Source organism: Moschus berezovskii, chromosome X, assembly GCF_049115385.1.
Source record: "Moschus berezovskii isolate FMDL1 chromosome X, NW_MosBer_1.0, whole genome shotgun sequence".
Taxonomy (NCBI): Eukaryota; Metazoa; Chordata; class Mammalia; order Artiodactyla; family Moschidae; genus Moschus; species Moschus berezovskii.
In genome coordinates, this window is record NC_142488.1 from 114,519,527 (window position 1) to 114,531,883 (window position 12,357).

General features: G+C 34.2%; 1 protein-coding gene across 7 annotated transcripts in view; it reads left to right on the forward strand.

Annotated features, from left to right (window-relative positions):
* Positions 1-12,357, forward strand: part of STAG2 (STAG2 cohesin complex component) — a 146,486-nt gene that overhangs the window by 65,073 nt on the left and 69,056 nt on the right. For all 7 annotated transcript variants that reach the window (XM_088833814.1, XM_055393932.2, XM_088833817.1 and 4 more), the window contains 7 exons: positions 2,434-2,510; positions 4,319-4,523; positions 6,934-7,085; positions 9,354-9,427; positions 10,499-10,622; positions 11,492-11,590; positions 11,685-11,764. In XM_088833814.1, the coding sequence (XP_088689940.1) occupies positions 2,434-2,510; positions 4,319-4,523; positions 6,934-7,085; positions 9,354-9,427; positions 10,499-10,622; positions 11,492-11,590; positions 11,685-11,764 (811 nt within the window). The remainder of the gene's footprint in view (positions 1-2,433; positions 2,511-4,318; positions 4,524-6,933; positions 7,086-9,353; positions 9,428-10,498; positions 10,623-11,491; positions 11,591-11,684; positions 11,765-12,357) is intronic.

Here is a 12,357-nt window from a genome sequence, read left to right on the forward strand (position 1 = left end):
CTCTGTGGTTGGTGATTCTGCAGCCAGTGCTGTTTCCTTTTTTTCTTTTCTGGTCAGCTGTCACTTTTCAGTTTACCAGTTTTTAAATAACTTACTTCATGTCCCCCACACTTTTAAGGCAGTGGGATCTGGCCTGGTGTCCTGATGGCTCCTTCATACATGCCTCAGGAGCTATTATATGCATGGAGTTTGTGACAGCCACTTTCTTTTCTCTATATTTGAGTTTATGACTGTTACATGGTTTATTAGATGTGAGGAGGAGCTTTAGAAGTTTGTCAAGCTATATGCAGTATGTTTACTTTGACATATCTAAATGTTTACTTCATATAAATTATTCCAGGGATTGAGTTACTTGTTCTCTAGCATTGCCAAATTTACAGTATTTGGGTATAAAGTATAGAGAGTTTTTGAGATATATTCATGGCTCTAAATAAAAATTAAAAACCCCTTCAAAACGTTTTTGAGAACATGCTTCTTTAGCTGGAGAAATCATGTTTTCTTCCAAATTTGTTATTATTTATAAACAACCATTTGTTTTTTTAAGGTGGTAAGTAAGGGTTCTTTTACAGTACCAGTAGAAATTGATATCACCTGGGGCTGGGCAACATGATGTTGACTAATAATCTCATAGAAATTATTTATAACTTCTCTTTGCCTTAGCATCAGCTTTCTCATTTGTAAAGCCAGGATTATAGTACCTGCTATAGCTTGTTTTCAGGGCTTATGTGGCCGGTACATAGGAGGCTCAGTGGATGTTAGTTCATGTTCTGGTTCTGCTGGCTTTGTTGGACTACTGGAAGGTCTTAAATTACATGCCTATAGAGCCACCTCATGCGATGAGTTGACTCACTGGAAAAGAGTCTGATGCTGGGAGGGATTGTGGGTGGGAGGAGACGGGGACGACAGAGAATGAGATGGCTGGATGGCATCACCGACTCGATGGACATGAGTTTGAGTGAACTCCGGGAGTTGGTGATGGATAGGGAGGCCTGGCGTGCTGTGATTCATGGGGTCGTGGAGAGTCGGACATGACTGAGCAACTGAACTGAACTGAATAGAGAAGGAGCTCACATAGTTGTTGCTCTCTCAGATTAGGGATTGGAAAGACAGTGTGATGTTTTGTTGCTGTTTTTAGTTTTATATGCACACACATATGAAATAGAGCTTGGTCAATTGAAATACATATATTAATTATATCTAATTTTTATGATAAATCTCATCTTCCTGTACCAAGGCATTCTTTTATTTTTATTTTTTGGCCGCACCTTGCACCATGCTGGATGTTACTTCCCTGTCCAGAGATCTGTGCCCCCTGTATTAGAGTACATAGTCTTAATTACTGGACTGCCAGGGGAGTCCCAAGACATTCTTTTAGATATTAGCATGTTTATAGTATTCATAGTGATTAGACTGGGAAAGTATAAATAATATAGAAATGTAGTTTAAGAAATTCACTTTTTACAGTTATTCTTTTTTTTTTTTTTTGGTGACACCCTATCAATGAAAATTCATGTGTGACTTCTTGCATTGTCTCCTACTCATAATTTTTTCCTAGAAATTCCCTTTCTGATATTTGGCGTATACCTGGCTAACTTTTACTACTTGTCTTTTATTTTTGAAATATATTAATATTTGATTTTCAGTGTTGTGTTAATTTCAGGTATACAACAAAGTGATACAGTTATATTACTTCTTGTAATGTGTATCCTTTCTCCCCTCCTTTCCCATCTAAAGGAAATGACCAGTATCAGATTCCTTCTCTGTGAAACACCTACTTTCTCAAATCTTAATTATTTCCTTTTTTTTAAGCCTATCTTGGTTTTTCCACTCATTAGGGCATTTATTATGTACTACCTTTAATACTTTAACCCAGTCCCCCCCCCATTATTATTTAAACTTACAACTAGGTTACAGACTTCTGGATGAGCAGGAACTGCAACTTACTACTTTTGTTTATTTGAAGTCCTTTGAGGTGGACGGTAGGATACAGTTGCTTTACATAAAGTTGTGCTTAATAAAGATGCCTGCCTAAAGTGAATTCTTCCTATTACTCTTTCCCTTATTTTCTTCAGGTTCATCCTCAGGGTTTTAAATGTTATCCTAGATGGCTACCTCATTATTGATGACATATGCTTTATATTAAAAGAGTTTAGCCAGTATACATATTCTAGGAGTAAGTAAAGTGAGTTAGGTAGAAATGGCTAAGGCTTGATTGTTCCACGAAAAGAAAGAAAAGATACCTGTCAGAAGTGTGAGTCTGTTTTCTTGTATATGTTGAGAGTGGTATGCTTTATAGGATTGAGTATCATGGTGAAGATCACGTGATATAGAAGTATACCTTATTGTGTGACTGTAGGCATATTAGAGATGAACTTAGAAGTTCTCTATTTTTTTATTTACCATGTATTCACTTCTTACACTTGGAAATTTCAGGTGTTGTCACAGCAGAAATGTTTAGACATATGCAAAACTCTGAAATAATTCGAAAAATGACTGAAGAGTTTGATGAGGTAAGTTAATACCCTAAATGTTGTGATAATTTTATGTACCTTGATCTTCAGAATATTAAATTTTGAATATTAGTGTTGTAGATAAGTGCTTTGGTAGTAGAAATCCAGTTAAATGATGGCCATCTGACCTTGGGCAAATTGTTGTCTTAGCATAAGTTTCATATCTGTCAAATGGAGAGCTAAAAATACTTAAAGGGCTCTTAAGATTGAATGCAATAATGTTTGAAAACTTCCTTAGCATTTTACAATGTCTGGCACATAGTAAGAACTAAATGGTAGCTCTTTTGTTAAAAAATTAAAATTTCAACAGCGAATAAAATTAAGTGCCCATGAACATGTGTAAGCTTAGGCAAAGATAAATGCATGCAGGTATATTTTATTGTTTAAAGTCTTATGTTTCACATGTGAATAACAAGAACAATACAAATACATAATAAATAGTAGCTTAGACCTTAGTTGATTATCATAGTGATGTTTTTGAAGTATTATTGCCAATAAAGACATATTTAGATTTACTATAATATAAACTCCTTCAAGGCAGGGATTTTTGTGGTTTTTTTTGTTCACAGCTGTATTCAATCACCAGTAGTTTTTACTCTTCAAAACTTTTCACTATGAATTTTCAAGTAGAAAGCCTTTCTCATTTGAGTTTTATATGATTTTTTTTTTACCTTATTCAGATGAAGGAGCTTTCAACTATCTTTCTGAAAGATAAGAATTGTTAAAATGGCTTTGATGATCACTAAGTGCTATTAATCAGTGCTTAAGTCACTGAGATGTAATTATGAGGAATGCTGTTATTTTAACCTTCTGATATTAAATGTTTTATTGAGAACTTTGTTCTCAATAGCTATTTGAAATAAGATTCCTGAAATAAGATTTGAAAATACTAGCAAACCAAGTTGCTAACAACAATTAAGACGCTACCTTTCAATATAGTGCTAAATGAGCCAATCAGAAAATGGAAGAAAACCTTTTTGTGGAGTATTAGGATCTTATTCTCAGATGAGACATAGTTCAATTTGGGTATGGCATTACTTAAAATTTTTTGAAATATATGGCTCTAATTACAAAATTTAATTGTTAAAAGATTTACTAAACCATAATGAACTTAGGACATTCTTGTCAGAAACTTCTATGTAGTATTGGTCTCTGCATTTATTCTTAAGACTTGTTTGTTTTTAATGATTTATGGAGGACCTCAGTGTATCTTTGTTGGTGAATGCCCTATCTTATATATAGGAATACTTGAGTACCTGTCTTTACAGGTCTAGCTTTACCTGTCTAGCTTGTTTTCACTTAAAAAATATACTGTTTAGATCTGCTGAGTATTTGATGTCCTGAAGCTAATAAAAACATACATTGTAATCTTTCGATTATTTATAAGTCATACCTGAATCTATTAGACTGGCTGAGAATATGATTTCATCATGTTGAATCATTAAAACAGGCAACTTTGGTTTGATTTTTGCTCAGTTTTGTTTTAAAGAAATTTAGTGACTATATCTTTGCTTATCAGAATAGTTTTATTTTATGGGAGAGGCTTTTTATTTTGGTATGTAATTAGTATATATTTTCATTGGTTAGAGTGAATTTAGACTATCCATTTTGATATTAAATAAAAGACCAGATGTGTTCAAAGGTATTTGTACCTTTGCATATTATTCTTCTGCCTACTTTGAGGATTTATTATAGAAGATGAGATAAAGGAGTCTTTTCAGTTTTTGCCTAGAGTATTTCAAAAACAAGTAAAAGTTTATTAAATTATGTGTTTTAAGTGAAATTGCTGTTTAAAACTTCTATTTTAGGATAGTGGAGATTATCCACTTACCATGGCTGGTCCTCAGTGGAAGAAGTTCAAATCCAGTTTCTGTGAATTCATTGGTGTATTAGTACGGCAGTGTCAATATAGTATCATATACGATGAGTACATGATGGATACAGTCATTTCACTTCTTACAGGACTGTCTGACTCACAAGTCAGAGCATTTCGACATACAAGCACCCTGGCAGGTCAGTATTTAGAAATCTTTTTGTGCATTTTCTTAGGTTAGAGATGAAAATGGTTTTCATTAAAAGGAATGAAATAATGGTGACAAATTAATTTTATTTATTAAGTAACCCCTGAGAGGACATTCTCCACTTTCCTCCAACTCCCATAAATCATGGAGAATGGAATGATAGTTTTGGTTCTCTGAAGACATACTATAATTTTCTTGTGGTAAACCTACTTGATTCCTATCCACCTCTTCTCCCTTTCTGTGGCATAGTAATCTGTTGGGTCTTGAAATATGTTTTATCAGGGAAGGTATCGACATCAAATTTGGGGAGCAGTGATTTTGGATATGTAGTTCTAAATGCGGAGAAGGCAATGGCAAGCCACTCCAGTACTCTTGCTTAGAAAATCCCATGGACGGAGGAGCCTGGTAGGCTGCAGTCCATGGGGTCGCTACGAGTCAGACATGACTGAGCGACTTCACTTTCCCTTTTCACTTTCACACATTGGAGAAGGAAATGGCAACCCACTCCAGTGTTCTTGCCTGGAGAATCCCAGGGACGGGGGAGCCTGGTGGGCTGCCGTCTATGGGGTCGCACAGAGTCGGACACGACTGAAGTGACTTAGCAGCAGCAGTTCTAAATGACCTGTGTGCATAGTTACTACTAACATAGCCCCTCCCAGTATGGTTGTCCCTATAGGATGATGCTTATTTAACCACATCAAAAAAGTTGGTTTTTCTTATACTTCTGAGTAACTTTAGGCTGAGTCAATTTCTCTGATTTTTATATGAAATAAGTTGCATTTTTAAGGCTCACATGATTAATTCTAGAACAGTGATTTTTACTGTTGATGTTGATAAAATGTCCCGGTTTCTCTTTTGTGCTAAAGGTAAAATTGTTCATATACTATTATTGAATATGTGCCTTTTGGTTTGAGTATGAGTTAATTGACCAGGCACTAATTGTTAAGTATTCTATGCGTTAATGATAGACTATTTTGATTTCTACAAAAAATTTTCATTCTCTAAATGTGGGGATATTTTTCCTTTAGAGTATTTCCCTAAAGAATTAAAGCTGTGATTAAAGATGTTCTTTTGCTCAGCCCTCCATTAAAGAAAAATGCGGACAATCTCCCTGTAGGTTTTTAGATTTGAGGTCACAAATTATGAATATGATTGATCTGTGTACTTAGGTAGCTTTGATGTTAAGAACTTGAATGGTTAAAATAAAAACACGTATAATGGACAAGGTGAATAATTTTAGATCAGAATGAGAAAATGGTTTGCTGAGCTCAGAGCAGAAGATTGGGACTCTCTTTTAAAGAGAGCTAGTAGCCACAAATTAAGGTTTAGTTTTGTGGTGTTCTGTCATGCAGTAAATCAGGCTTGAGAAGTAGTCTGACCTAAGCTAAAAAAAAGCATAATATGTTCAGGTATTTCAGTTAATAAGTTTGAAATCACAGGCAGTGAGTCTTGTCTCAGTAGCAAGAGTTCAATAACAGAAGGTGGAGATCTGGAGAAACTCTGATACAAAGCACTTTATTGAGTTTCACTGTTTGTACTTTTGACTTTTTATCTTGATTTGTCCTTCATGATTGCATTATTGTCTTTATGATGATATATAATAAGAGTAAAATTAAAGGAAATCAAATACTGATAAAACTGTCCAACATTTCTACACACTATACTTTGATAAAAAGCACTTACGTTCCCTCCCCCTTTAGTTACTGGATAGCTAAATGACTGCTATATTAGTCAAAATTTATTTAGAAGGTAAATCATGATCTCTTGAAAAGGTCATTGCAGGGGACCTATCACTGAATAGTGAGCATAGTCTCAGTCAGTTCAGTTCAGTCCAGTCGCTCAGTCGTGTCCGACTCTTCGCAACCCCATGAATCACAGCACGCCAGGCCTCCCTGTCCATCACCAACTCCCGGAGTTCACTCAAACTCATGTCCATCGAGTCGGTGATGCCATCCAGCCACCTCATTCTCTGTCGTCCCCTTCTCCTCCTGCCCCCAATCCCTCCCAGCATCAGAGTCTGAGCATAGTCTAGAGTAATATTATCTAGTTTTGAATCTTATTTTAAGTATGTATATGAGCTGTGTAGTTTGAGGCAGATTTCTTAAGCTCCCTGAACTTCAGATTCTTCATGAATGAAATGAGGATAATACTTAACTTTGAGGGCTGTTGTAAGGATTAGGAGTTAATCCACGAGAAGTACTTAACATAGGTAATTGACTGACATATAGTACGTATTTGATACACATTAGCTGTTGTTGTACTGTTGTTGTCATTTGTAGCATCTGTATATTTCTGTTAGAAGTGGAACAGCCCATCTTGTTTTTAATTTTTCTCAAGTAGATCATAATTTGTAAATTTTTCTGTCTGTGAGATTAATTTCAACATTTTCCATTTAAAAATAGCTATGAAGTTGATGACAGCTTTGGTGAATGTGGCACTAAATCTTAGCATTAATATGGATAATACACAAAGACAGTATGAGGCAGAACGGAATAAAATGATTGGAAAACGAGCCAATGAGAGGCTAGAACTCCTGCTACAGAAGCGGAAAGAGGTACACTCTTGTATTGAATATTTAAGCTGTTAATCTGTGACCAACTTAGTCACCATTAATTATGATATATAACTTTGCTAGTTCATCAGATAAAATTTTTTGAAAAATTTAAACAATATGTTTAAAGTTGTTTATACATCTAACTTATTTTTATTGACTGTCCATGCCAACAGTACCTTCTGTATATATTTCCTTTCTGTGTGGGCTAGGATTAAGGGTTGAGCGCTTCAAGTAAGGAGTCCTGGGCCAGTCTGACAAGTTGTCTTATACTTTATTGTTATTCATGTCTACTGTGTAAATCTGTCTCCTAACTCTACCCTTAATTTATTGTCGGGATCAAATGAGGTTTCATTTATGTAAAATCCCTTTGAAAAATAGGGATAAGCTATTTATGGTGTCATAATCTGTGTTTTTGGTATATGTGTGTGTGTGTTTTGTGTGTGTGCAGTGTAAGAGACCCTTGAATAACATTAATGAATGACCACAAAATTCAACTTTGAATGAGGAAAATGTTTTTTCAGTTCTATGCTAAAAAGTAATTAATAAAATCTTTTGGTATTGGGTTTTTTTTTTTTTGGCCATGCCATGCAGCTTGTGGGATCTTAGTTTTCTGATAGGGATTGAACCCAGGCCCCAGCAGTGAAAGTGCTGAGTACTAACCACTGTACCACTAGGGGATTCCCTCAATGTTGTGTTTTTTATTTAAATTTCTTCTTCATTGGTAATATAATATTTTGCTATCTGATATTGGGAATGTTTATTTTTATTTTGAATAGGCAAAGTCTGATGTTTCAAAAATATTGCTAATGTAGTTGAGCTAAAATATTTGCCATGGGATATTTGCCAAGGTATTCCATAAATTACTTGATTCTGACATTTTATGGGGGTGATTGTAGTAACTATAATTTAAAAGTTGGTTATTTTTTATATAGCCAATAACTTTTAAAAATGCCCTTGCCCAAGAAAAGCCAGAAAAATCTTGCCCACATTTCCCCCATGCCTAAATTCCTCTTCTTTTTCATATACATTTGAACCTTGAACAACATATGTTTGAACTGTGCAGATCCATTTACACATGGATTTTTTTTTCCAGTAGTAAATATTACAGTTCTTATATGATCCATGGTTGGTTGAATCTTTGGTGGTGGAACCTTGTATGTGCAGAAACCGTGGATTAAGTGAGACCGCATATACAGAAGGCCACCCCTATAAGTTTTACTTAGATTTTCAACTGTGCAGAGGGTCAGCAACCCTAACCCCTGCATTGTTCAAGGATTAACTGTAATTGAAGAATTGACCTTTTTGCCCTTTAATTTAGTTAATAAATTGCATTGGATGCTTTATTAGCTGAACATAATGTATAAAATTATGGCCTTATCCTGAACATAGCATGAATGGATATAAAAGGTTTTGAGTTTAAAATTCTTCTATCATATAAGATATTAATACTTCTAGGTTGGGTTAAATTTTTAAACATGTTGAAAGCCCTCCTGTACCTTTGATTGTGTTAATGAATACAAGTGCATGCCCTGTTAGCATTATTTGGAAATATGAGATTATACTCATGAAAAGAAAAAAGCGTTTTACGAAAACAGAACATAGTTCTGAAAGCTAATTGATACTTAGAGTGTGAAAGATTTTTCTTATAATTCTCAAGCTCTGAATCAGTTTTCTCTTAACTATAAAGCTCTGAATTGAAAATACATGGAAGTAAATAAGTCATCCAAGTTTCGAAATGTTTAGTTGATTATTTCAAGTGAGCCTTGTTTCCCTCAAAAATATTTAGCAAGAAGACAAATTTTTTGCCAAGTTATTTTACTCAAATTTTTTTGTTCTTTGATCAGGCAGTAGATAACATAAGTTAATTTTCAGATGCTAAAGATCAAGATAATGAAGCATTGTTCTTTTTTGATGTGAACATATATGTTATTTAATAGATAAGTAATATAATAAACTACTTAAAAGATTTCTTTACATACATTTATACAATAGAAATATGTGACCATCTTAAAAATATTGGTCAACCAGCTAAACAGTAGCAATGACATTAACAACAATGTACAAATATTCCAGGTATCAAGGAAGTTTAGCTACCTTTTATGCAACAGCTTTAGTTTTTCTATGTGGACACTTTTTGTTTAGTGAAATTAAAAATTGCATGAAAATATCAAAACTCTGGAGAAACCTGCATTTGTTTTTGTACCAACTTTTACTTGTTCCTTGGTTGTTTTCTATTACAATTGGAAAGCAATGATGTGTTCTTTTCAGCTTCAAGAAAATCAAGATGAAATAGAAAATATGATGAATGCAATATTTAAGGGAGTGTTTGTACATAGATACCGGTAAGTCAGGACAGTTTTTTTCTATGTAATTCTTATTCTCTTCAAGTTTGGTTATTTAGTGGTTTAGGCAATAGTGTTAGAATCTAAGGTCTTCCACTGATTTGGACACTCTAGGCAAGTTACTTCACTGCTCTGAACTTTATTTTCTATCTGAAAAATGGGGGAATGTTGTGCTTGACTTGTAGATGCCCAGAAAATGGAAGCTACTACTGTTACTAGGAGTGAGGGTACAGAACACTTAATTGCTTTTGTATGTACTGTGTTAGCAGAGATTGTACATTTTGATTCCTGATTCTTTCCTCTTTGATTTGAATATCAGTGGGAAAATTTGAGTAGATTTAAGTGAGTTGTTGCCCTTATTTTGAATGAGCAGAGGAAATAAATAGGTAGTCTTACCACCATTTCTGTGGTAACCTGTTCTTTAAATATTGGTGACATTTTATTTAACTTTTTCACTTTCTTAATTTGGCAGTTACTGAATCAGGTTAATACTTCCTTTGTAGTATACCTTTTGTCCATTCTTACCTTTTTATTTCCACTGTCACCATTACCTTAGTCTGTTCCTTCATCATTCTAGAGATTATTGCAGTTGTCTTCATTCCTCTACTCAAAAGCGTTGAATGACTTAGCCATACCTACAGGATGAATTCAGAATAATTTAGTATGATGTTCAAATCCAAATTGAGCTTGGCCTCAATATTAGGTGTAACTAATTCTCACCTGGAGAATACGCTGTAACCAATCTAATGTTCCAACTGTCTTCTGAATATACCATGCTCAGCAGGTGTGAATAAAGGCTGGGGTATGACACGATAGAGAAGGTGGGAGTTGGATTTTGTTTGTAGGTTTCTTTAACTTTAAATCTTTATTTGGTGATAATTGTAGTTCGACAACTAGACTGGAAGCTCTTGGCATTTAGGGGCCATGCTTCATTTCTTCTTGTAAATCCCCAGTAATACTTAAGGTAGTGGTACGTTCATAGTGGGTATGAAGTATTGGCGTTGCATAAAGAATCCACAAGTCCTGTGGTATACTGACACTAATATGCATAATTTTCTGTCTTCCATGCAGTGATGCAATAGCTGAAATCCGAGCTATTTGCATTGAAGAAATCGGCATTTGGATGAAAATGTATAGTGATGCCTTTCTTAATGACAGTTATTTAAAATATGTTGGTTGGACTATGCATGATAAGGTAAGATATATATAGTGCTTTTCTTTCTACACATAGGCACAGCTATGTGCTACTCTCATTCATAGCGAATTATCTACATATACGTATAACTGGGAGCACATTCCTGTAGGCTTCTCTCCTTTATTCTTTTCTATCTGTTCATGAAAATATGGTCTCTATCACATAAAGTACCCTAGATTTTTGAATCTCGGGCACTGATTTAGCCTTCGATCATGAAACAACAGGATCATGTAGGTGACGGTGGTAGTGGTAAGACATTTCTTAAGAGTAGTAAGAAGAATTCTTACTCTGTTAATATATAAATGCTACATATATACATATACTTAAATTTCTTTAATTTTCATTCTCTTGATAAACATGTATCTTAGCCAGATTATAAACTACCACTTGGTCTTTGACCTTTTAGATTTTTTTTTATTAACCTGCCTTTCCCTTAGGCTGTCTCTTCACCTAGCCTTGATCTTTGTATATATTCCTTACAAATATTATTTTCTATAAAGGAAAACTTAACGTGAAATATGCTGCCATCATCTTTCACAATAGCATTGCTCTGAACAAATTTTCAAAATATTTTCATTTGACCTACAGACCCCATAGACTGTAGCCTACTAGGCTCCTCTGTCCATGGGATTTTCCAGGCAGTAGTACTGGAGTGGATTGCCATTTCCTTCTCCAGTAATAGTAACCCAGAGGTATTTAGTCTTAAACTTATGTATTGATTCCTATTTTTTCATTGTCAAGGATGAGAGTTTCTGAAGAAATACCATAGTATAGAACATATTTAAAGCAGAAGATGTGGTATATATCTTGTGTGCTCAGGTTGAAAATACGCGAAGTTTTAATGCATTTTCTCCTCTCATTTAATTCAGCAAGGTGAGGTAAGACTCAAATGTCTCACTGCTCTACAAGGGCTTTATTATAACAAAGAGCTTAATTCCAAGCTGGAGCTATTTACCAGTCGGTTCAAGGTTAGTATTACTCTGAGTATTTAACATTTACCTGTTATTTTCAAGTATTTTTCTCTTGGTTTCCCTTTAAGAATATTTTTTTTTTCGTCCTTAGGATAGAATTGTTTCTATGACCCTTGACAAAGAATATGATGTTGCAGTACAAGCAATAAAATTACTCACTCTTGTTTTACAGTAAGTATGTATTTATTGCATATTGCTAATGTCTACATATCTTAAAAATACATTAGTGTACTTGATTTAAATTTATCTATGTCTAAACTTCAATAACTTGGAGTTTTACATCAAGAAGTTTAGTTTTCTCATGTAAAGTTGAGAAGATAAGAAGAGAGGACCATTGAACTAGAAAATTCTAACTGAGTTGGGAATTCATATGTTTGCATTCTCTTGACTAGTTTACTTTCAGTTTTAATGTCTTTAGATGCTCTTGAAATTAAGTTAGACACTCGAGTGTGTTAAATATGTGTATTGTATTTTGTCACACTTTTAGAAATTAGTATTTACTGAAGCTGCTCTGTAAACAATCTGAATTTAAAACATGTTAATATGTAGGATTGATGCAATTCACTTTTCCCCTTTTTAAAAAGATTGTGGTGATATGTGTAACATAAGATTTACCATTTAAACATATTTCAGTGTACAGATCAGTGGAAGTAAGTACATTCATATTGTTGTGCAGCCATCATCACCATTATCCATCTCCAGAGTGTTTTTATCATTTCATACTGATACTCTGTAGAGGACTGCACAGTATGATTTTGCATCAT